General features: G+C 38.8%; 1 protein-coding gene across 1 annotated transcript in view; it reads right to left on the bottom strand.

Annotated features, from left to right (window-relative positions):
• Window positions 1-25241, bottom strand: part of LOC122815364 (dynein axonemal heavy chain 3-like) — a 4921723-nt gene that overhangs the window by 186272 nt on the left and 4710210 nt on the right. Inside the window, exon 71 of the mRNA XM_044087818.1 lies at window positions 13974-14156. Coding sequence (XP_043943753.1) covers window positions 13974-14156 — 183 coding nt within the window. The remainder of the gene's footprint in view (window positions 1-13973; window positions 14157-25241) is intronic.

Raw genomic sequence — 25241 nt, 5'->3', positions numbered from 1 at the left:
CATTGAGCAGTAACATCTTTAGTTTATTTTACACAGAATTTACTATGCAGATGAATTTACATCAAATTTAGGGTAACCAGTACTGGCCTTCTAGCCAGACTCATGTCTGGGTGAGCCTTATTGTCACCTGTATATCTAAGCCTTCAGTCATATTAACCATTAAATACAGCTTAACATCACAATAAGCAGCACAAACATTCATCTGTGCATACTACCATGCAACACTGGTCTCATAGGTTCATAGGTTCATAGGGAGGTACTAGGCCATTGGCCCTAGGGCCTATACAAGCCCAGCCAAAAAGGTACCCTGGCTTTTGCCTCCAAAGAAAATTATTTTCCTGTGCCACTGTCGAGCAGAGCCACATAAGTGATCCCCGGGATGAATTTCCTATTTCCCATCCAATCATCAAGATTTTTCTTGAAGAGTGCTAATGAGGAGCTTTGTTTGATATAGATAGGTAGTTTATTCCAGAGTATGGGAAGTCTCTGGGACAGGAATCTATCCCTCCGGCATGTTCTGTTTATTGTGGTGACAAGGTTTAGGTCCCTAGAGCGTGTAGCTTGGAGGGATTGGGACTTCTTTAAGTGGAGCATGTCCAACAGCTCTGGGTTTGACATAGCTTTGTATGTTAGGCAGAGATCACCTCTGAGTAGGCGATATGCGACTGAGTAAAGCTGGAGTTTTTTGAGACGGTCTGCGTAGGGCATCTGTTTGAGGCCAATAATCCTCTTTGTGAGGTATTTCTGCAGCCTTTCCAGTTGTTGTAGATGTATTGTGAGGTACATACCAAAAGGGGCGTTGTACTCTATAATGGGTCTAATGAGTGATGAGTAGAGGGGAATAATGACCTCTATGAGAAACCTTTTGTGATGAGGTGTGCCACGTAGAAGGATTTCCTGACTACCGTGGTGATGTGATTATCAAAGGAGAGACTACTGTCCACTTGTGTCCCAAGGTCTCTTATCACACTTTTGGTGTTAAGCATACTACTGCCTATGTTGTAGCTCATAGGTACAGAGTTTTTACTAAAGGGGATGACAATGCACTTTTTGGCATTGAGCTTGAGGCCATGGCTTTGACAAGCAGCTGATTCATGCTAGATAACCAGCTGATACTGAGATTGGTTCTATTTACATCCTGCAGTACTCTGAGACTTACAGGGACCTGATGGGTTTAATCCCATGTTAACCCCTTTGGGAATGCTGGTCTCTCGACCAATATGTCTGGGAGGTGCCATACAACATACCTTAGATGAGTGAATTTAGCTTTTATTATCTGGAATTGACTAGCCCCCTGACCTTTATACATCTGCATTTTTCTTCCTGGTGCTTGAAGTCATATTGATTGGATCACCCCAAGCTCCTGTTACAGTTGCTCAAGCATAACAGCTTGAGCTAGTGGGCTGTTGTTTTGAAGTTGCTTTATTCAAGCAAGTAAGGCTGTAGTGCTTGTATTTTACTTAACAACAAAAAGGAGAAACGTCAAGCTTTCTATAACAGATCCCCATTTACTGTCCTATTGATTACTACAGCCAGTTGTGATACTGGGATTTCTGAAACTCCTAGTGAACCAGGTGATTGATGCCTTCATTGATGGGATAGGAGTCAGGGGTGGTATTGTCCTATAATACCTTGAGGCACAGGACACGAAGCAACACAGATTTATTATAAGAAGATTATGGCAGTCAAATCTAACAAAGTTGTTTAATTGCTTAACAAGGACATTAAATCAGGAAGAATCAGTCTGTTTAGACTTTAGCAAGGTATTTGACACTGTACCTCATAAAAGGTTAGTGAACAAAGGATACAAGCTTGGATGGGTCCTAAGATAGCAGTATTTATAAAGTATGCTGCCTAGCGAAGTCATACAGAGAATTATGGGAAATTATGTTCATTCGGATGAAAGGCTGGTAAGTAGCAGGATCCCGGGGTGGTACTTGATAATTTCTTTATAAACAACCTTGCAGAATGCCCGGAAGGAAATTTGTACCTTTCACTAATAAAAGAAAGTTATACAATAGGGTTGGAACATAAAAGGTATTAGAATGATGAAAAAGGCTTGGTGAAATAGCATGAATGATGTAAAACATGACAGCATAAATTCACTATAACAAATGCATACTAATACATCTGGGATGTAGTAAGTCAAAAAAGAGTAAATACTTGAAGAGGAAGTAGTAGCAGAAGAGGAAAGACATCTGGATGTTAGTCATATTAAATGATGTACCAGTTAGCTAGCAGTGAGAGAGAGAAAGCAGTAAGGCAGGGATGTACAGGAGGAAGCAAACCAATAGAAAAGTAGTAATTATCCTGCATCTTTACAGACAATTGGAAAGACCTCTAGCCATAGAGTTGTACAGTGTTCCAGAGCCCACATCAGTGTAATGGTAGAGAAAGAACAGATGTAGGATAACAACAAAAATAATGCAGCATTTGCAACAGAAACCATATTAAGTTAGCCAAAAAGAGCATAATGTGTGCAGATATGAGGAAAGGAGCCAGAGGTAGTAATGATCAAAATGTTCAAACACATAAAGGAAATCCAAAAACTATAAATTGTTACCATATTTTAAAAAAGGATGTAAGAATGTCTGAGAACAAGAAGGTACAGTATGAGGATGCAAAGTGTGTAGCTCACTGGAGATGTAAGGCGGTATATTTTCACTTAATGGGTTTTGAATAATTGGAGGAGTAATTCAAGAATATAGGTCAGAGGCAAACATCCATTCTTGTGAGCACTTGTGAGTAAGTGGTGTGATAAAAAGGAAGTCATGTATGGACTGCAGATTATACAACAGGAAACAAGACAGACTAGATGGGCTGTATATGAACTTATCTTGGACCAAAAGCTATGTTTTTGCGCACTCAGTTCTCTGCACAAGAAGATGCACAGAGGTAGATACAGCTGCATCCAACCTAGCGTGATGTGATTTTTGTGTTTTAGTTACTATTCTAGGCATAACTGCTGGATATTGGGTCAGTGACTGTCAGATAGCCTTATCATGAGTGCACTTATTAAGGTAAGTGACAAAGGCAGCAACGCTACCCTAGAATTTTAGATATGAACAATAATACAATTTCAGAGGTTTCTACCACATATTGAGACAAATGTGGATAGGGTAAAGCCAGAATGGAAGCACAGCGGTGACCATACCTCTCAGCCACACAGTGCAAGAAATATGAACAATGCCAGAAATAATACAGGGACAAAGGCCCAATAATAGGAACACATTTTAAATATTGCTCCTATAAACTTAGAAAGTTGCTAGAATAACAGGTTAAGTGTTATTATGCATTTTCTGAAAGATATGAAGTCTGAGACTCAAGTGTCTGTCATTATTTAATATTTTTTTAGAAACTTCAATATTCAGTGATTTGCCAGAAAACCACAAATTTCATGAGGAACAGACCAAAAATATTAGGCAAAAATCTGGACAATCTGAGAAAATCTGGACAGTTGAGAGATATGGGGGGGGGGGTGACACATAAAATGTGACAGCAATAATCATATGCCTTAGGGGGTTGGCAAAGGCAGAAGAAGGAGGTTTAAGCCTTTTCAAATGACAGTTCTGTCAAGATAAAGATAAAAAGATGGCTTTTTCAGCCATACAGCAGGATGACATTTTATGAAGGGCATAGTGTTAAAGAAATGGAGGAGAAATGGAGACTTAATTGGGCAAAGGAACAAAGATGAAAAAATAACACTGAAAAGAGGAAAACATAAGCTAAAGTAATTTGGTGCATTAAAGAAAAGAGAAAGGTGAGAATGAGGATAAGATAACACAAAACATAGGAAGGAATATTAGAGTAAGGCGACCTAGTAAACAAATTGCTATATTCATCAGCCAGATCTGTTCTGCATTGATACTTGAATGAAAAGATGAAAGACTAGATCAGACAACATGAACAAATCTACCAGGGCAGGGTTGGGACTGAAAAATCGTTCAGAGTTGCTTGACTAGTGGGAAAGACTTTTTGGATCACTGCTTAAAATCAAACTACTAAAATATTTGTTAGTAACTGAAATGCAGGATTAGAGTTAGAGTTGATTCATAATATTTGTGCTGTACTGAACAATTATGATGCTTTAACTCAAGTCAGTGGTTAGAGTTGTGATTCAGAAAACTAGCTGAGTTTTAAAAGCTGTATTTTAGTTAAAACCTTTCATTGTTTACTTTACAGATTCACAAACGAAAATCCGGAAAACAGGATAAGAAAGTAAACTAGAACAATTCGATCACAGCCTCAAAAACCAGCAACCACGTCAGGCCTTGGAAAATCCAATTTATTCACCAACTAAGCGCTTTCACCAAATTAATGGCTTCCTCAGAGTCAGTGTTACAAACAAAAAACACAACTTATATACCTTCAGTACAAATTACATCACCTAATCATCGATCAATCAATTACCTAATTAAATACAATTAAACTTAATAAACAACATAACATTCTCACAATTCTCATAAAATCTAACATTTTGTGTCCCAGCTTTTAAATAACATTTGTTAAACTAAAATAAATGTAAAAAACATACATTTTATGACAAACATCATTTTGTATAATAGGTTTCTGGATGACCTGCTTATTATTTGGAAAGGTGATGAGCTCCAGGCTAGGGAGTTCATCGAATATTTGAACAACACCACTAGTTTTTTCAAATTTACCTTTCATTGGGATAAGGATAGCATTAATTTTCTAGATATAGCTATTACCAAGAAGGGGGTAGGATTATCCAGTTCTATTTACAGAAAAGAAAGCTATTCCAACTCACTTTTGCACTTCAAAAGTTGTCACCCTTACCACCAGAGGAAGGGTGTAGCCAAAGGGCAGATGGTGCGTTTATCAAGATTGGTGAGTGAAGAGGAGTTATTTAAGCAGGAGATGTTCAAGTTGATAGGGATGTTGATGGATAGGGGCTACCCGCTCAGATTGTTATTAAAGTTAAAGAGGGATGTACTTAGACAAAGAAGTTCGCAGTATTCACCTATTTTGTTAGGAATGAATGAATTATATAAAGGCCAAGAGGAACTTAAAAAGACTAAAGTAATTGGAGCTTGTTTTGTTTTGAAATTTAATGAAAGAAGTGATGACATTGTAAAGGTGTTACATAGAATGTGGGAGTATTGCTTAAGTGATACCACCAAGGGGATACTGGGAGCTAGCCCCAAGATAGTTTACAGTAAAGGCGATAATCTTAAAAGCATCATGGAGTGTGAGACCAAGAGCAGGATATCTGGGATGTCCAAATGTGGCTACTGTAGATATTGTAGGTACATAGCGGAAGGTCCATATGTGTGTATCAAGGGGTGGGGGCACACATTACCATGTCCTGGTAAATGTAATTGTAATACCAAGAACTTGGTCTATGTGGCCTCATGCTCAACCTGTGATGCTTTTTATATTGGTATGACAACTCGTAGACTGCGTGAAAGAATTGTGGAGCACGTGAGATCAATCAAGAATAAGGACTCGCACAATGCACTTTACATTCACAGTGGGAACTGTAAGGAATTTAAGAAATTTTTATTTTTCATTATAGACAGGGTTATGTTTGAGCATGGAGGGGACATTAGTAACAAGGTTGCCCTATTGGAGACGAAGTGGCAGTTGAGGCTTAATGCCACTAGGTACCCTGGCATTAATGATCATATTTCCTTAAAGCCTGTTTTGAAATCTAGGGCTAGTATTATATAAAAATATTGTGCATAGGTATTAAAGTGAAACAAGAAACAATGAACAAGAAAATAGAATGATAAAAGATGAAAATCTTTATTCACCAATTTGTATTGCATTTGATGCATATATTGATAAAAATTTTAATTGTTGTAGATTACTAGTTTTAAATAACAATGTAGTATAAGGTAAATATACATATATATAAATGTATGTTTTTTACATTTATTTTAGTTTAACAAATGTTATTTAAAAGCTGGGACACAAAATGTTAGATTTTATGAGAATTGTGAGAATGTTATGTTGTTTATTAAGTTTAATTGTATTTAATTAGGTAATTGATTGATCGATGATTAGGTGATGTAATTTGTACTGAAGGTATATAAGTTGTGTTTTTTGTTTGTAACACTGACTCTGAGGAAGCCATTAATTTGGTGAAAGCGCTTAGTCGGTGAATAAATTGGATTTTCCAAGGCCTGACGTGGTTGCTGGTTTTTGAGGCTGTGATCGAATTGTTCTAGTTTACTTTACAGATTAATTTTATACGCCTTGTGCATAGAAGTTGGAAAGAAAGTAGTAACTAGTTAGGATGTTTTTGTTGTCCCTGTCCCTTTCCTCACCATCAAGCTTCTCTCTTGCCCCTCAGATACTCAAGTGTCCCATTTCTCCTCCCAGTGTCAAGAGCCCTGTAGGTTACTTGTTCAAATCAAAGCAACATCTGCACATTGGGAATAGTGTTGCTATCCATGTTGGGGTAATGATTTTCATTTTATGGCCTTGATGTTCTTCTTGCATCTAATGGGCCTTAGCAAGGGATGTCATCTACTACTGTGAGCGTTATAACCCTCAGAAGGCCCTGGGTCATTGCAACAAGCACCTCCATATTATGTTCTCTCCACTGTGGGTTCTAATTGAGAGTGTACATCCTGGGTGTTCACTTACAATCCTCCCCTTTGAGAGAGACAAGCAGGGCACTTCCTTGTCACCCCGCTCTGCCATCTCATCAAACAGCTGGGTGTTTAAATGAACCTAGGATATCTGTGTTGTAATGAGGGCTTTATCCTTCTGTGCCTTCGAGCTAGCTAGGAATAGGCTCTGGGGTGAAGCACCAAGAATGGTGCTAACCATGGTACATTATGAGGAAGAACAGGGTATGAGCTGCAAAGGGAATCAATCCCAGTGCTGTTAATTTATAATGCCCTTGTAAGTGTTTTTGTATAGGCGAGAGCAGGAAAAATCTTTTGTTGAAAGCATTAAGATTTGCAACAGGACTAAGGCCCTAAAAAATGCATGCTTATCTTATCAGATGACCTAAAGGTAACAGTTATGTGCCAGAACTATAATAACAACTAGTACAATACTGGGGTGCATAGCCAGAGTTCTTCCTCAGAGAACATGCTTCTTTTGTACAGTCCTTATGAGGCTTTATATGGAGTATTATATTACGTTTGGGACGCTCTCTATAATGGTGTACACATAACAGAGACAGTTAAATAAAGATCAGCTATGATATGAGACCAGATCCAAAAATATTGTGATGAGACCTACAAGGGCTTCAATAGATATGCATTGAAAAGAGCAGACATGAATGAGCTGTGACAGGAAATTTTGGGTACCTCATCTACACAAGTAGGGAAAGGGGAATGAAAAAGTCATCAAGAAAACAGGTTAAAGAACAGTGTGAAATGGATTTTGCTCATATTCAGAGTTGTGAGTGCATGGAACAGACTCCCACTAGAATCAATGGGACATACGCAGTGAAGGAATGTATCATGGCAAGGATCAGGCATAAGGGAAACTTAGCAAAATGGGAAAACTTGAGACTAGAATGTAGAAGTGCATATGCACTGTATCTGAATCGTATATAATCATGTTTGAGAATGAGATCATCGTGACAATGGCATGACATTTAGAATGAAATGCTCTTGCCTCAGGATATATTTTTCTGATTGACTATATTGGAAAACTGTATTTTCCTTTACTTTCATTTGTAATGGGGCTGGCATTCCCTTTCTCCCTTCTCCTTTTAGTGGGGGTTAAGTGGGGTACCCTCTTGCAAATGGAATTAACTGAAGTTACACTTAGCTGATATAGTTGCAGTTATATGTAATGCAAGCTTCTGTTTCAGGAAATAGATGTAGCAAAAAAAAAAAAAAAAAATTATCCTTGTTTCCCGTCTTTCCTGACCTAGAGTAGTCCAAATACAGGCTTTGCTGTATTCTGAACTTTTGGAAAGTTCCTGTGTTGCCCATTTCCTTTCTTGGATAAAGGGAGGCTTCTTTGTTCACCAGTGGCAGTGGGGAGCTTAGAGCAGCCTATCTATCCCTGGGGGAGTATTCCCAGCACAAGAATCTGGTAGTCTATTGGCCGTTTTGGGCCAATTTCTAGCTCTTTCAAGTCCCCCTGTATAAAACACGCTTTGGCGCGGTTTTTGTGCTTGTTACTACTCAGCCAAGCTCCTCGTGGTCCTGCAGAGTGGTGCTAGCAGCAGAGAGGCTAAAAGAGTGACTGCTAACCTGATAAAAGTGTTTTTTTTTTTTTGCTACTACCTGGGCGACTGTACAATCTAGCTAAACTGCAAGTATTTCTGCTTCTTGAACTGTTTTAAACTGTTTAAAGTTGTTTTTGCACCTGCACTTTTAAAGTTTGTCCTGTTTGTTGCATTTATCTGTTGAGGCTACACACTCAAGTGCGCTAGGCTGTGTTACATATTTATTGCATTTTCCTGCTGTTTGTTGCAAAAAAGAAAAAAAAAATATATCCTTGTTTCCTGTCTTTCCTGACCTAGAGTAGTCCAAATACAGGCTTTGCTGTAGTCTGGACTTTTGGAAAGTTCCTGTGTTGCCCATTTCCTTTCTTGGATAATGGGAGGCTTCTTTGTTCACCAGTGGCAGTGGGGAGCTTGGAACAGCCTATCTATCCCTGGAGGAGTGTTCCCAGCACAAGAATCTGATAGTCCATTGGCCATTTTGGGCCAATTTCTAGCTCTTTCAAGTCCCCCTGTATAAAACCTGCTTCGGCGCGGTTTTTGCGCTTGTTACTACTCAGCCAAGCTCCTCGTGGTCCTGCAGAATGGTGCTAGCAGCAGAGAGGCTAAAAGAGTGACTGCTAACCTGATAAAAGTGTTTTTTTTTCCTGCTACTACCTGGGCAACTGTCTGATCTAGCTAAACTGCAAGTATTTCTGCTTCTTGAACTGTTTTAAACTGTTTAAAGTTGCTTTTGCACCTGCACTTTTAAAGTTTGTCCTGTTTGTTGCATTAACCTGTTGAGGCACACATTCAAGTGCGCTAGCCTGTGTCACATATTTATTGCATTTTCCTGCTGTTTGTTACAAAAAAGAAAAAAAACAAAAAAAAATATCCTTGTTTCCCATCTTTCCTGACCTAGAGTAGTCCAAATACAGGCTTTGCTGTATTCTGGACTTTTGGAAAGTTCCTGTGTTGCCCATTTCCTTTCTTGGATAAAGGGAGGCTTCTTTGTTCACCAGTGGCAGCGGGGAGCTTAGAGCAGCCTATCTATCCCTCGAGGAGTGTTCCCAGCATAAGAATATTGTAGTCTATTGGCTGTTTTGGGCCAATTTCTAGCTCTTTCAAGTCCCCCTGTATAAAACCCGCTTTGGCATGGCTTTGGGTGATTTTGCGCATAGCGCAGCATCGGGCAGCTCCACTTAATTGGGTTTAAACCATTTTGGGCTCCACAAAGTCTGCTCTTCACTTTTTCCCTTAGAACTAATCTAGTTCTCATAATAAACACCCTATTCCTACTCTAAAGCCTGGCACTTGCTCACTAAAGCAATTATATAAGTCATCACTAAAAAATTAAAAGCACTACACCCTCACAAACTCCCCTTGAGTACCTTGTTCCCCATTGGCCCTTCTTTTTCAGTTATAAAGGAATTCCCAATACTATTCTAGCATGTCCAAAGGTCAGTTGTCAATCTCCTCTCTGGTCCAGCTGGTGAATCTGGAAATCTTGAGGCAATGTTACAACTGCCTCTTGTACACAGACAACCCTCTCCCCCTCCCACCAAATTCCAACACATGTGAGAGATGCAACCATATAGCCAAACTGGAGGCAAAGCTCTCTCAACAGTACTGGCGTAACCAGTCAGGAGGAGAAGGAAACCACACTCACTACAATTCCAGTCTGACATACACCTACCACGACAGCAAACCAAACACATAAACACACAAAAACATACTCAGAGGCTCTAAATAAAAATCTGCCTAAGCAGCAGGGACCACCAAAGCAGACACCCAAGCAACCGCTACCCCAAAACAAAACACGTGCAACATATAGCTCACAAAGCCAGTGTGCCGAACAGTCACAGCCCTTAAGACTAAACAACACACCTGATACACTTGTAATAGGTGACTCTATTGTCAGGCACACTGACGTCCCGCTCACCAGGCTGAACAAGGAGAAGGTCACGGTGAGCTGCCTGTCGGGTGCTAGGATCCGCCACATAACACAAGCACTCAGGTCACTCCAAGGCAAGTACAAATATGACTCAGTCATTGTCCATGCTGGTGTGAATGACCTGAGACGTACCTTCCTGGACTACATGAAAAGAGACATAGAGGAGCTCTCTGAGCATGTAGCCCAGGCCGGTATGACCCTGACCTTGAGTAGCATCTTACCCTCACCAAGAATGATGCCACAATATGAAGACAAGATGATCAATTTCAACAATTGGCTTAAGTATTGGTGTTATTCAAAGGGGATCCAATGCCTGTCAGCATGGGATGACATGCTCGACAAGCCACGATGCTTGGCTAGGGACGGCTTGCACCTGTCACCCCTGGACTTTTGGATATTGGCAAAGGCTCTTGCCACCCCCATAGTGCCTTTTTTAGGCAAGGGTCAAAAGACAAACCCACCTCCATAGGTATCACAAGGGATAAGAAACTAAGAGTAATGCTACTCGATGCGAGAAGTCTAAACCTCAAGATGCATGCACTCAAAACTCTCCTTAGCATGGAGAACATCAATATCTGTTCAGTAACAGAAACCTGGTTCAAGGCTCCCGTGAGCACCCCAGTACTACCAGGTTATACCTCATACCATGCTTTTCGGCCCCAAATCTTGGACCGAACCACAAAAGGAGGGGGGAGTATCAATATTCATCAAAGATACCCACACCTCCAGGTTGGTGGCACACCACGAAGCATCAGAGACTATCCATGTGCAACTAACAGTGGGTAAAACTGCCTTCCAGTTTATAGCCTGCTACAGACCACCCTCCCAAACCCAGGAACCCCACTCGGTCTTCCTGAGAACACTGTAAAATATGAAGGTCTCTCCAAACACCATTATATTGGGTGACTTCAACTACCCAAACATAGACTGGGAGCATTACTCTAGCTCCAACACCCTAGCCCAAAGGTTCCTAGAATTTATAAACTCAAATGCTATGGAACAACTTGTTACCACTCCCACAAGAGGGGAAAACATACTAGACCTGATCATTACCAACATGGGGGCTCTATGCTCCAGACCAGAAGTGTATCCCTCGCTGGTAAGATCAGACCATAAACTAATCTCACTGGATATTCACATTCCGACCCCACCACCTGCCCAGAAAACCACAGTGAAAAACTTCTCTAAAGCAAATTTCACACTCCTCAAAACCGAGGTGGAATCCTTCAAAGCCCCCGGGCCTGTGGAAAATACGGCCCAGACCGCAGAATCCTTTATAAACGCATTCTATGAACACCTTCAGGAATGCATGGATCATGCAATCCCAAATAAATCCAAGACCCAATCCTCCAAAGGCAGGCGTCCTGTCTGGTGGACCCCAGCCATAAACTATACAATAGAAGGAGGAAGCTACTACATGATAGAGCAAAATTCCAAAAAGGGAAGGCATCTCTGATCAGTATTAGCAAAACACTACGGGCACTCATAAAATTGTCTAAGGCCAGCTTCGAGAGAAAAATTGCACAGGACACTAAGGATAATCACAAGGCTTTCTTTAGTTATGTTAGGAACCTGGGTGGGAATTCCCAGATATGCTCAGAATTAGTCCAAAATGACAAAAAATACACCGAATCCACAGACATTGCCAACATCCTAGCTGACAGGTTCAGAGCAAACTTCTCCCCCCCTCCCCACCAAAAGGGCAAATATCTATCCCAGCAGAGTGCTGCCCCCCTGACATCTCAGATGCTCAGGTAAGAACCGCCTCCTCCAAAGCAAAAAACACAGCATCAATGGGACCAGACGGTGTCCCGGGCTGCATCCTACATGAACTCCAAGAAGAGCTAAACCCAAACATAAAACTACTGTTCAATCTCAGCCTTACTACAGGATATGTATCCAAAGAGTGGTGTACAGCAACAGTGGTCCCTCTCCACAAAGGTGGTGCCTCAACGGATCCTGGAAACTATCGCCCCATAAGCCTGACTAGCTTGGTCTGCAAAGCTATGGAAAGGATCATCATGGACCTCATAAATAAAGATATCGGGGACCTACAGACACTGGATCCTACCCAGTTCGGCTTTGTTAAGGGCAGATCCTGCCTCTTAAACCTGGTCAATTTCTTTGAAACAGTCACCAAGGCCATTGACGAGGGGAAGGTGGTCCACACAGCCTACCTAGACCTCGCAAAAGCCTTCGATACAATACCCAACTCGGGCATTATAGATAAGCTCACCAGCTTAAATATAAACCCCTATATCACTAGATGGGTTGCAAACTGGCTCAAGGACAGAACCCACATGGTTAGGATTGCTGGAGCCATGTCAGACTCCAAACCAGTTACAAGTGGCATCCCACAAGGCTCAGTCCTGGGACCTCTCTTGTTCGGTATATATTTCTCGGAGGTACAGGCCAACACGGAAGGACTGCGGCTGACCAAATTCGCAGATGACTGCAAACTAGGCACCATAATCGACTCTCCAGCCGACACAAGCATCTTACAAAAGGGCCTCATAGAAACAGACAACTGGTGCCACAGCCATGGCCTCAAGCTAAATGCCAAAAAGTGTATAGTCATCCCCTTTGGCAAAAACAAAGTGCCCACAAATTACCACATAGGTGGTAATCCATTAAGTACAGAAGAAGTAATTAGGGACCTGGGGACCCAAGTTGATAGCAATCTCTCATTTGAAAACCACGTGACCAAAGTAGTTAGAAAAACATTTTATATAGCCCACCTAATCATGAAGGGATTCACATCTAGATCAGGGGAGGTCATCGTGCCTCTTTACTCATTCCTCATCAGGCCCATAATTGAGTACAATGCCCCTTTTGGGATGTACCTTACCAGACACCTGCAGCAACTGGAAAGACCCCAAAAGTACCTCACCAAGAGGATCAAAGGGCTCAAACAGATGCCATATGCTGCCCGGTTAAAGAAACTCCAGCTCTACCCAGTGGCATACCACCTGCTCAGAGGCGATCTGTGCCTGACATATAAAGCCATGTCCAACCCAGAATTAATGGACATGCTGCACCTCAGAAAATCCAAATCCCATTGATCTACGTGCTCGAGAGACTTGAACCTCAGCACTGAAATAAATAGGACATGCTGGAGGGACAGATTCATAACCCAGAGGCTCCCTTCACTCTGGAATAAAATCCCAGTCCAGGTTAGGCAGAGTCCCTCATTGGCTCTCTTCAAGAGGAATCTTGATGAGTGGATGGGAGATCATAGGTTTACACCAGGTATCACTTCTGTGTCACTGTTAGACAGAGGCACAGTATACTAACCTCGAAAAAGAGCATAGCAAAATTCATTTAAAATGGGTGGCGAAAGCCAAACACACTCTGGCTAAGCTTATAAATGCCCTAGGGCAGATAGCCTAGTATGAACCTATGAACCTATGAAAATAACATTAGGTAGAAGAAATACTTGCCAACATTTATCTGCCAAGTACATCTATGAAGCTTAAATGTTAAAGACAGTTATGCAGATGTTGAAAAGACTAGATTTGCAGATACAGACTTATGAAGTATCCCTAAAAGAAAAAAATAGAGAATAACTATAAATACATGTCAAATAATAATAGTAATTTAACTGATATTACTGCTTGGTGAGCTGACTAAATGAAATATGAAATACATCCTCCAAACTGGGTTTGATTCCCATAGCCTTCCATTTATACTCAATGTTATGAAGAAATTACTTAATCAGTTTAAATTTTCAGAGAAATCTCTGTAAACAGTAATTTATATCTAAAGAGTCTTACTTGGTTACAAAAGACTAAATATTGAAAAGCATGTAAAACATCGATGCCCTACATTTTCCTTTCTTTCTGTCAGTAGTGGTAAACTGCATTTACTGTAAATGCTTACCTTGCCAACAATCATACTGTTGCTCATCTCTTCCAGCTCATGAGACAGTACGTGCAGACCATGGACTGCTTTATTCATGTCTTCCAAGCTGGATTTAATGGTCGATGTTAGCTGATTAAAACGGAGCAGTTCCTGAACAAGTACGGTGTTCATTGATTCATTGTACTGCATAGGGTATTTATTCTGTGACAGCGAGAAGAAAAAAAAAAACAAACAGTTATGAAGAAATTATAGTTCTGTCTGTAAAAATGTATGTAGGGTTTACATAGAGGAGATGGATGAATGAATGCATGCATGTGCCTTTTGAGGAAAGAAACCTGATACACCATGAAACATGCAGTTATCATTATTTAATACATATAAAAATAAACATTTTGTTTTACATATCACACAAATTCCTGTAAGCTAGCAGGGATGGCATCAGTCCATTATACAACAGTCGAATGACCGTAAGTAAGGCATGGTAACAGTGCATTAAGGATACAAAGAATTCTCAGAAATGCTAATTTAATTACTATTTAGTCTTCTGAAACTTGTGCTAAGCATGTCTCTTCTTTATTGTTCATTGTACTATGTATTAGTCTGCAATCTTTATACTTTTGTTTTCTCTTTTGTTTAAGGTAAATAATTGTTTTGTTACAGTGACTGGCAAACCTACTCCCAGGTAACAAACAGATAAATAATTTAAGATTCTTTAAAGACAACCTAAAAAATCACTTAACATACCATTGGCCCTGCTTCTCTAAACACTTACACTTAATAATCATACAATGTCACTCCAAGATGAACAGAATCCTGTTTATCAATACACTGCTGTGACTTAAATTACTGGTTTATCGGAACTAATTAAAAGATCATAATCGTCAAAGTTCCAACAAGTGTTTAACAGATTACATTAAAAATTATGTAAGTATAATAACTGAAATGTGTAATCCAAGTGCATAAACTATTGTATAGTAATGCTTTCCTTACTGTAAATACTCTATTCTGTATCAGTAATACTCACCGTTGATTATGTTGCTAAGTACACTCTTGTTTTCATAATTGTATAATTAATGTTCTCCTCATAATGTTTACTAACGTCTTCCAACTAATATCTTTGTAAACTGATTGTACTATGATGAAACTTTTCTCCTCAGGCCTTCAAAGAAATGGTTTTAACCTAATTAGACTATACTGGTAAACAAAAGCAAATAAATACATAAATAGATAAATATGATTGGTCTCAAAAAGAACATTTGTTCGTTACAGTTGTTAAGAACAAAGTTAATTATTATTTACTGTAAAGCATGTAGCTCTATAGCTTTATAGCTGCATTGTTGAAACCCTGCATTCATTCTGCTATAATGAAAGGATGAAAAGGATTTTGAATGCATTGTTTCTCATTACTTTATAGTTTACTTTTATTTGTTAACTGGGTAAATACACTGAACAAGAGTCACCTTCTGAGATGATCAGTGGGCACTATCTGTTTAAGTGACTTGCTCAATGTTACACAGTTGTTTGTAGACATTAAGAGAATCAAACCCCTGCCTAAAGGAAAGAAGTTTGTTTACCATCTTATAGCCTTAACCTTCTGAACTAAATAGTTGCTTCATACAGTGATCCACTGACTTTTCCTTTGTGCATATCTTTTTTTTGTTCTGTGGGGTGTTTTCTATATTCTGTGCAACATTATCTACAGTTTCTTCCACTGTATAGCATTTTCCTTCTCAAGTTAACTACTGAATACAATATTTCCACAATTAATTATTTACATATCCATAGGCTTACGGTAGAAGTGATCCCCATGCCTCCCAACTTCCTTGATCTCTCTGACTGTGAGACAGGAAATACAATGATATCCAAGGTCCATAAGTTCAAAACAAAACAAAACAAAAATTTCTGAATCTGACATTCTGTAAGAAGTCTACTTTTATAAAGAAGACAGTGGATTTTATCAATAAACTATATTTGGGTGAGATTACTGCAGGGTTTTACCCATAACTGATGCAGTTTGTTCACAGACTCAATGCCTAAATGACAAAAGAAAACCAGCTGTGAGTAAAATTCCATTATACAACAACCCCCCCCCCCCATTAATATTCCAAAATGTGCATGCTGATTGGTCAGCATGCATGTTGTAAATCAGAGTTATAGTAATAGAAAAAGGTCTGGTCGCCCGGACTTTTTCCATTAGTATAACTCTTTTTTTACAGCAACGGAGAACACAAGATCTCGGTTGCTGTTTAGACACTGTCTCGCTATGTTAAAGGAGTTTAACATAGCGAGACAGCTTTAAAAAAAGCAAAGGAGATTCTCTGTTGCTTTTTTATGTTAAACTCCTTTAACATAGCGAGACACTTTGTAAAAAGCAACAGAGATCTTGCTTTCTCCGTTGCTTTTTTCAAAACTGTCTCGCTATGTTAAATGGGTTTAACATAGCAAAACAGTTTTAAAAAAGCAATGGAGATCTTGCTTTCTCCATTGCTTTTGCCCACAGCTCTGATGTACTGCATAAGCATACGCATGCGCAGTACATTAGAACTGCCGCAGAATACCAGACAGCTGCGGAAAGGCAGCAAGGAGGCATTATACAATGCCATTATTTAAGTAAAATAATTATTTTGTTCTTAAATAATGTAATTATATAATAGCAATAACCCACTTCTGGGTGTGGGTAATGCTGGATTTACCCACGGTTGTCTTTGTTTGGACACTCGGGCTTCGCCCTCATGACCAAACCACACCAACCGTGGGTAAATCCAGCATTACCCACACCCAAGCGTGGGTTATTGCTATATTATACAAAACAAAAGCATAGTTTAATATTATTATAAAATGGCATGATTTTAAATAGAAATTACTTGACTTTTAAATCCATCCATCCACAGCCCTTTTTCCCATTTTTGCACATGGGATCAGGGTGTCACTTCAGTGGTGACAATTATCTAGAGCCAAGGTTCTCACTGTCTGGTGGTAATGCCATTACATTAGGAAACTATTTATTTTCCATGCTAATTCACTGACTTGTTATTTCAAAGAATGTGACTAGCACTTGCACATTTAATTTGTTGGATTTTTGTTTAACATTGTGTACTATAATTTTTGGTTTAAAATGTGTCATAAGCAACTTAGTTTTAAAAGCACAGCATCTGGTGCAGGTTAAGGGTTTCATGAGGCTTTGCTGGTTACTAATATGAGAAAGCAAGCTCACATGTGGGCGGTGAATTACCATTATTATATTTACATTATTTCTTCATTATTGTTTGTAAAAAGGTATAATACAATGGCATTTGAGTTTCTGCAATGACACAGTAGGCACCTACAGTGTGTAGCATTTGGAAATTGTTCGCTACTTGTTTCTTTAATGTTTTACTAATAATATTTACTTTAGCTTTAGTTTTTAGGCTTTTAGCTAAGAAATTGTGTGAGCATATGTAATATCAGGTTGCTCTGTTTTACTTATATTACTGCTGCATTTTGGATGCTGGGGCTTAGGCAGCCATATCTACTGTGAAGTGTTAACAGGATCCTGAAGAGCTTATTTATTTATTTTTCTCTCCTAACATAGATGAAGAATCTTCATAAGGGGCTTTCTTATTATAAAATATATTTTGCTGAAAAGCTTGCTTTAGAAAACCCACAAAACCATTTTTCCAGCTAAAGTACCACGATGCTCAGTTATGAGCAAATCCTTTCACATGTTTTAAATCTTGCAACATGTCTGTTCAGGCAAAGCATATTAATTGGTTCCTAGGTAAATAGTACGCTAGCTTCCCTTGCGAGCCATCTTAAGTCTAGCCTGTTTCCCTTTCTGTGCTCAAAATAATTTGTCCCATTTGTTAGAGACTGGTCTTACCCATCTCATGGTTGGTAATTATATATTACTTCTAATGAGACTAAATGAGATCATACCATAGAAAATTTAAGGGGACTCATGCATGAGATAAAGGGTTTAGGAGCTGCCTCTGTCCATTAGTAGTACAGGGGCAGTCTTGGTGTAAATTGTTTGTTTCCCATCTATAGATGGATGAAATTAATTCTTTATGTGCCCACTGAAATAAGTGCAATTGAGCATAACATCTTTTTTTTTTAAATAATCAAATTGTGTTATGGGATTTCATGTCTTTTCTATGTGTTGGCCTACTTGAGAGTTATATTATAAATCTACTGACTACATGAGTCTTTATTACGAACACGAAAAACCGTATGAGCAAATACGAAGATGTCAACTCATATTGGGCGAAGTATGGAAATCCCAAACGTACAAAACCGCGAATTCCGAAAGGTCGATTTGTTTTGGTTGGCACGTCTGCGGTATAGCTCCGTAAGGTAAGTGTGCGATAGAGAGGACTTTAGTGTTAGGATTTGGGTTAAGGTAAGTGTATAGATAGGTAATGTATGTAAGGTTTAGTGTAGTGTTAGAAGTAGGGTTATTTTAAGTGTATGTATGTGTATTGTTTATTTTGTTTGGGTGTATGTTTGTAGGGGAAGTGTGCGGTAGTTATGGACCTTAAGGTTAGGGAGGGGTTAAGGATAGTGCATAGATAGTTGTGTATGTGGGGTTTAGTGTAGTGTTGGAGGTAAGGTTTTGTTAAATATATGTATGTGGATTATTTATTTTGTTTGGGTGTATGTGCGTAGGGGACATGTGCGGTAGTTACGGACCTTAGGGGTTAAGGATAGTGCATAGTTAGTTGTGTATGTGGGGTTTAGTGTAGGGTTAGAGGTAGGGTTTTGGTGCTTTACCTTAGGTTAGAAGTAGGGTTTGGTTAGTGTATGTGTGTGGTTTATTTATTTTCTTTGGGTAGGTAGTATGTAGCGGGTGGTGGGGTTGGCGGGCCATGACAGTTCGATATTTTTTTTTCGTGGTTTAGTGCGTTCGGGATTTTCGCAGTTCATGGTATAGGTGTCAACGTTTAGGTATTCGGGAATAGGGTTTTTCGCTTTGGTAATATAGACCCGACTACATCCACCTATTTACATGAGAATACTTCAGCAATGTGCCTGTGTACATGTTAAATACAATTTCTTTTAGGTTGGTATGGTATTATTTTATTTTTGTTAATATTTATTTATTTTTTTTATTTTCATTTTTTAACTGGATAAGTAGACTGGTTGTCAGACCTTTTTCAGCAACGACCTGAGACATTGTGACATCATAATATATACAGATGCCATTGTCTTAATATACAGCATCAGTTGTTTTTCATTTTAAAAATGTGACTGCATACAATAGTCTGTGAGCATGGGTGAATTATCTCTTCCAACTGAAATGTTTTGTTTTGCTGGTTAGTGGCACTGAGGAAATTGGGGCACGTTTTCATGCTTTGGTAGCCACAGAGAGTTGTATTTCAGTGTGGCAACCAAACTCTTTTGTATCTTAATGCAGACTTTTATCACAGTTACACTTGCTGCTGTTTTAATCTTCATTAGCCACCATTATATAATTGAAATTAACAGATGAAAAAGGACACCAAAGCAATACTGCTGAAATGTCTTTATGTACAGTGACTCATTTGATAATATTTTGTTTATTGCAAGAAAAAAAAATGATGACTATAATTCTAACATTCACAAGACTATTTTTGATATTAGGACTTCACTTTTATTGCATGAGCAAGGAAGGGAAGAACACTTACAATGCAATTCATATTAGGTTGTTTGCAACATGAATGATGAATTTAACTATTTATCTTTCTGTTTCTGCACAATGACTTTATTCCCAAACTGGAGGAAGCAGAGGACCTGGAAGTTGAAAGCTGCAAAAGATTTTGTTTCCACAATGGTGAAGCAGCTGACAACAGTTATTCAGGGGGTAAAAAGGTGTCCTGAAGTAATTAAGATTTTTTTCTTGAAATTATATAAAAAAAGGAAAATTATAGGTAATCAGGCTTATACTTTTGGATCAAACTGTTTGATTTTATTCTAGGGTTAACCCTTCTTGCACCATATGAAAGAGGAAAAAAATTACTGAACAGTTTAAAATACTCATTCTGGATATGATAGTTAGAATTATCACAAAATTAGAATATTTGAGGAAACACAGTTATGTTTTTGATAGACATTGTCATTAGTGGATTCAATTTTAAACTAGTTCTGGTTTTTGCAGCTCTGTCCTAATGTTGTAGAAGACTGAATTAAAGTTTGTCTATATAAGGTAGAGTGTTCCAGATTTATACTTGACAATAAGTGACACTAAGTATCACTAAGTTGGTAAAACTGGATTGTATTGGCGAGACTTGTAAGTGTTCTTTAGCTATTAGTCTAGTAATCTCCTATTAACCTATGAACATGTGAATTAAGTACAAGTTTTCTCAGTGAAATATTTATATTTACTTGTTTGGCAATTAATTCAAAATATTAGTATGTGCACGCAATGGAAAAAGAATCTTCTTATCCAGAATCAATTCATAATTTAAAACTTAACTATATTCTTCAACCACTGGTAAAGGATGTTAAGTAGGTCATGTTAGACTTATGAAACTATAGCAAAATATCATCTGCAACTTATGTAATAGCAATAGAGGTGTTTAGTATTTTATTCCTATCAAGGAGGGACAATTTTAATGAAAGCAGGTTATAACAAGAGAATAAAAATATATGGTGACAGAGAACACAGCTAAAAGTACCTGTGGACATCCTTACAAATGGTACAGTTTTCCATTAATTGCTGCGGAGACAGAGGCTGTATTATACAATACCTTATTGGCTTGCATAAAGATATTCAGAAATGAGTATTTATTTAATGCTTTAAATAATAAAGGCATGTGAATACAATTAATTTTTTTACTCGCATCTAATGCAAACATGCTATTTTGTTCCATTGTCTGAGAGTTACGGTATAAGGATGGCTCCAGTACAATATTATGAGATTTATGGCATAAGGACAATTCTAGTATAATATTATGAGAGTTATGGTATAAGGACAGTTCTAGTATAATATTATGAGATTTATGGTATAAAGATGGCTCCAGTATAATATTATGAGAGTTATGGTATAAGGACCGTTCTAGTAAAATATTATGAGAGTTATGGTATAAGGACCATTTTAGTATAATATTATGAAAGTTATGGTACAAGGATGGTTCCAGTATAATATTATGAGAGTTATGGTATAAGGACCGTTCAAGTATAATATTATGAGAGTTACGGTATAAGGACAGTTCTAGTATAATATTGTGAGAGTTATGGTATAAGGAAATTCTAGTATAATATTATGAAAGTTATGGTATAAGGATGGTTCCAGTATAATAGTATCAGATTTATGGCATAAGGAGAGTTCTAGTATAATATTATGAGAGTTATGGTATAAGGGCAGTTCTAGTATAATATTATGAGAGTTATGGTATAAGAAAAATCTAGTATAATATTATGAGAGTTATGATATAAGGATAGTTCCAGTATAATATTATCAGATTTATGGTATAAGGAGAGTTCTAGTATAATATTATGAGAGTTATGGTATAAGGACAGTCCTAGTATAATATTATGAGAGTTATGGTATAAGGAGAGTTCTAGTATAATATTCTGAGAGCTATGGTATAAGGATGGTTCCAGTATAATATTATGAGAGTTATGGTATAAGGAAATTCTAGTATAATATTATGAAAGTTTTGGTATAAGGATGGTTCCAGTATAATATTATGAGAGCTATGGTATTAGGACAGTCCTAGTATAATATTATGAGAGTTATGGTATAAGGATGGTTCCAGTATAATATTATCAGATTAATGGTATAAGGAGAGTTCTAGTATAATATTATGAGAGTTATGGTATAAGGAGAGTTCTAGTATAATATTGTGAGAGTTATGGTATAAGGATGGTTCCAGTATAATATTATGAAAGTTATGGTATAAGGACTGTTCTAGTATAATATTATGAGAGTTATGGCATAAGGACTGTTCTAGTATAATATTATGAGAGTTATGGTATTAGGACAGTTCTAGTATAATATTGTGAGAGTTATGGTATAAGGAAATTCTAGTATAATATTATGAGAGTTATGGTATAAGTTTGGTTCCAGTATAATATTATCAGATTTGTGGTATAAGGAGAGTTCTAGTATAATATTATGAGAGTTATGGTATAAGGACCATTCTAGTACAATATTATGAGAGTTATGGTATAAGGATGGTTCAAGTATAATATTATCAGATTTATGGTATAAGGAGAGTTCTAGTATAATATTATGAGAGTTATGGTATAAGGACACTTCTAGTATAAAATTGTGAGAGTTATGGTATAAGGACAGCATAGTCAGGCACACTGATGTTCCACTCACCAGGCTAAACAAGGAGAAAGTTACTGTCAGCTGCCTGTCAGGTGCCAGGATCCCCCACATAATGCACGCAATCAGGTCACTCCACAACAAGTACAAATATGACTCTGTCATTGTCCATGTTGGTGTGAATGACCTGAGACATACCTCCCTGGACTACATGAAAAGAAACATGGAGGAGCTGTCCAGTCTTGTAGCCCTGGCAGGTATGACCCTAGCCCTGAGTAGCATCCTGCCATCACCCAGAATGATACCACAGTACAAGGTCAAAATAATTGACTTCAACAATTGGGCAAGCTTCTGGTGTCATTCTATGGGGATCCAGTATCTATCTGCCTGGGATGACATGATCGGCAAACCACGACGCTTTGCCAGAGATGGCCTGCACCTGTCGCTCTTGGGATTCCGGATACTGGCTAAGGCTCTTGCCACCCCTATAGTGCCTTTTTTAGGCAAGGTTCAAATGACAAGTTCACCACTGTAACAGGTACAAGCAAGCAAAATCTGTGGGTAATGCTACTCAATGCTAGAAGTCTAAACCTCAAAATGGACTCACTCGAGGCACTCTTTAAAATGGAGAACATCGACATCTGTGCAGTGACAAATACCTGGTTCAAGGCACTGGAGAGCACCCCTGCATTACCAGGCTATAATTCATACCACACCTTTTGGCCCCCTAACCTGGACCGAAACACTAAAGGTGGAGGCGTGTCCATATTCATTAAGGATATCCACATCTCCAGGCTAGTTGTTCAGCATAATGCATCCGAGATTATCCAAGTGCAACTAACTCTGGGCAAGACTGCAATCCAAATTTTAGCTTGCTACAGATCCCCCAGTATGCCCCAGGATTCCCACTTCTCATTTCTTGATACACTGGAAAATATTAGGGTACAACCTAACACCCTAATAATGGGCGATTTCAACTACCCCACCATTAACTAGGAAAACTACTCATGTACCAACTAGTTTACAGCTAATGCTTTGTTTTATCTTCATTAATTTTGTATCTCAAATAGATATGAAATTGTCTCAATATGTTCCACAACAGTGGAATGTCCTTTTCTGATTTTATCAGATACAAAATAATTTCCTCAGAAAATAAAACCAACTTTCATTGATTGCCATACCAATTATATCCTTGAATTTCTAAATCTCTTATTTTCCTTGCCAGTGGTTCTAAATTTAATGCAAATAACAAAGGAGAAAGAGGACACCCCTGCCTAGTTCCTCTGCTCAAAACAGAACTTACCAGAGAGGAACCCCCTCACTTTAATTTTCTCCTCTGATCTCTCATATATATGTCTAATCAACCTTATTATTTTATGAGGGAATGTAAATGCTTCCATTGCCCTACTTATAAAATCCCAGCTTACTCTGTCAGTTGCTTTCTGTGCATTAAGACCCAACAATAGCAGTGGTATTTTCTTACAATCTACTTCCCTCTGGATCATCATTGGTCTATTAATGTTGTCAAATGTTTGTCTCTCTCCACAAAACCACATTGATCCATATCTATCAATTTTGGGATCACATTTGCCATTATTTTAGCCATTATAGACATAAACACTTTATAATTGTCATTTTGAATAAAAATAGGCCTATACGGAGCTAGATCTGATGGATCATTACCATATTTAGTAATTACAGACATCACAGCTTTCTTCCAGGATGTTGGTCTTCTCCTCCTTTTAAAAAAAAAGGATAAACATAACCTTCCAGGTCTTTATCATTTTTTTCCTTCCTAGCTTCACAACATCCACAGAAATATCATCTGTTCTAGGAGACATTTCTGTATATTGGTTATACATCACCATCCTGTTATTACATTAACCTCATCTCCCTCTAACCTTGTCACATTTAATTCTTCCATAAACATTTCCATTTGTTGTCCATTTTGAGCCAAGGAGCTAGAGACAGAGACATTAAACTACTTTTTGTGGACACTGGTTCGCTGTAGTTGCAGATGTCCTTCAAGGATGCATCTGCAATCCTATCATATGGGTTGTCCTGCCTCAGGCAGCCCTTCGGTTGGCCGGATTCCAAAGTCTGGGTCTGGCCTTGGCTGATGTCGCACTTCACCCAACGTCATAGCTCCTGGGGTATAAAGGCATCAGCCGACGCCATTTTCCCCAGTCTTTCTTGCCGCGCGGTGCCCGAAGCAGAAGCTGTTTGCAAGTGCCGGTCGGTCAGATCCAGAGATTTCAGCTACCGAAGACTTCTAAAAAAGCTAAGTACCCCGTTGGGGACTCTTTCTTGCCTCAACTGATGTCAGACAAAGTAAATAATTGTTTAACTTGTGGGAAACAAATACCTCATAAGGATTTCCACTCTTACTGCCTTCCTTGCTTAGGCCCAGACCACGACGTTTCAGCTTGTTTAGCCTGTGCTTCTTTCAACCGTTGAACACTTAGACGTCGGTCGGAGTTTGCTGAAGAGTTTTTTGGTCCCGCTTTTGCATATAAAATGCCGTTGGAGACTCCGACTACACATTTAGCCAAAAAGCGCAAGGAAAAGGACCGACACTCGCGGCCCGCGGTTTCGGCTGAAACCACGGTTAGGCCTACCGTGAGTGTCTCGGTTTCGGCTGAAACCGAGTCCTCGGTTCTTCCTTCGGCCGAAAGCATGCCTCCGACAACCGAGGCCTCACAGGCCATGGCTGAGTCGGCTACAGAAATTCATACCGAAGAAGCAGGCACACAGGAATTGTCTGACACCATTCCGTTGGACATCTCTACTCCTGCACGTGGGGCAGCTAGGCCCCCTGCTTCTATGTCTATTAAGGCCTTCTCCAGGGCTAAGGCAGCTAAATCTTCCAAGGCCTTACCTACTAAAGCTGCCTTTCACAGGCCTTCCTCCTCTTCTCAGATTCTTAGACTGGCTGAGGACCTTATTTCTCTGATTAGGGGATCCCAACCTCACCCAGACAGGGCCTCACAACCTCCTCCTGAAAAAAGGCCTAGGACTGAACCCCCTGAACCTCTCTCCTCTGACTATTCCTCGGA

The sequence above is a fragment of the Protopterus annectens genome, chromosome 11.part0 (assembly GCF_019279795.1).
Source record: "Protopterus annectens isolate FY-2018-M chromosome 11.part0, PAN1.0, whole genome shotgun sequence".
NCBI classification, from domain to species: Eukaryota; Metazoa; Chordata; order Ceratodontiformes; family Protopteridae; genus Protopterus; species Protopterus annectens.
This window is presented reverse-complemented; position numbering and strand designations above follow the sequence as displayed.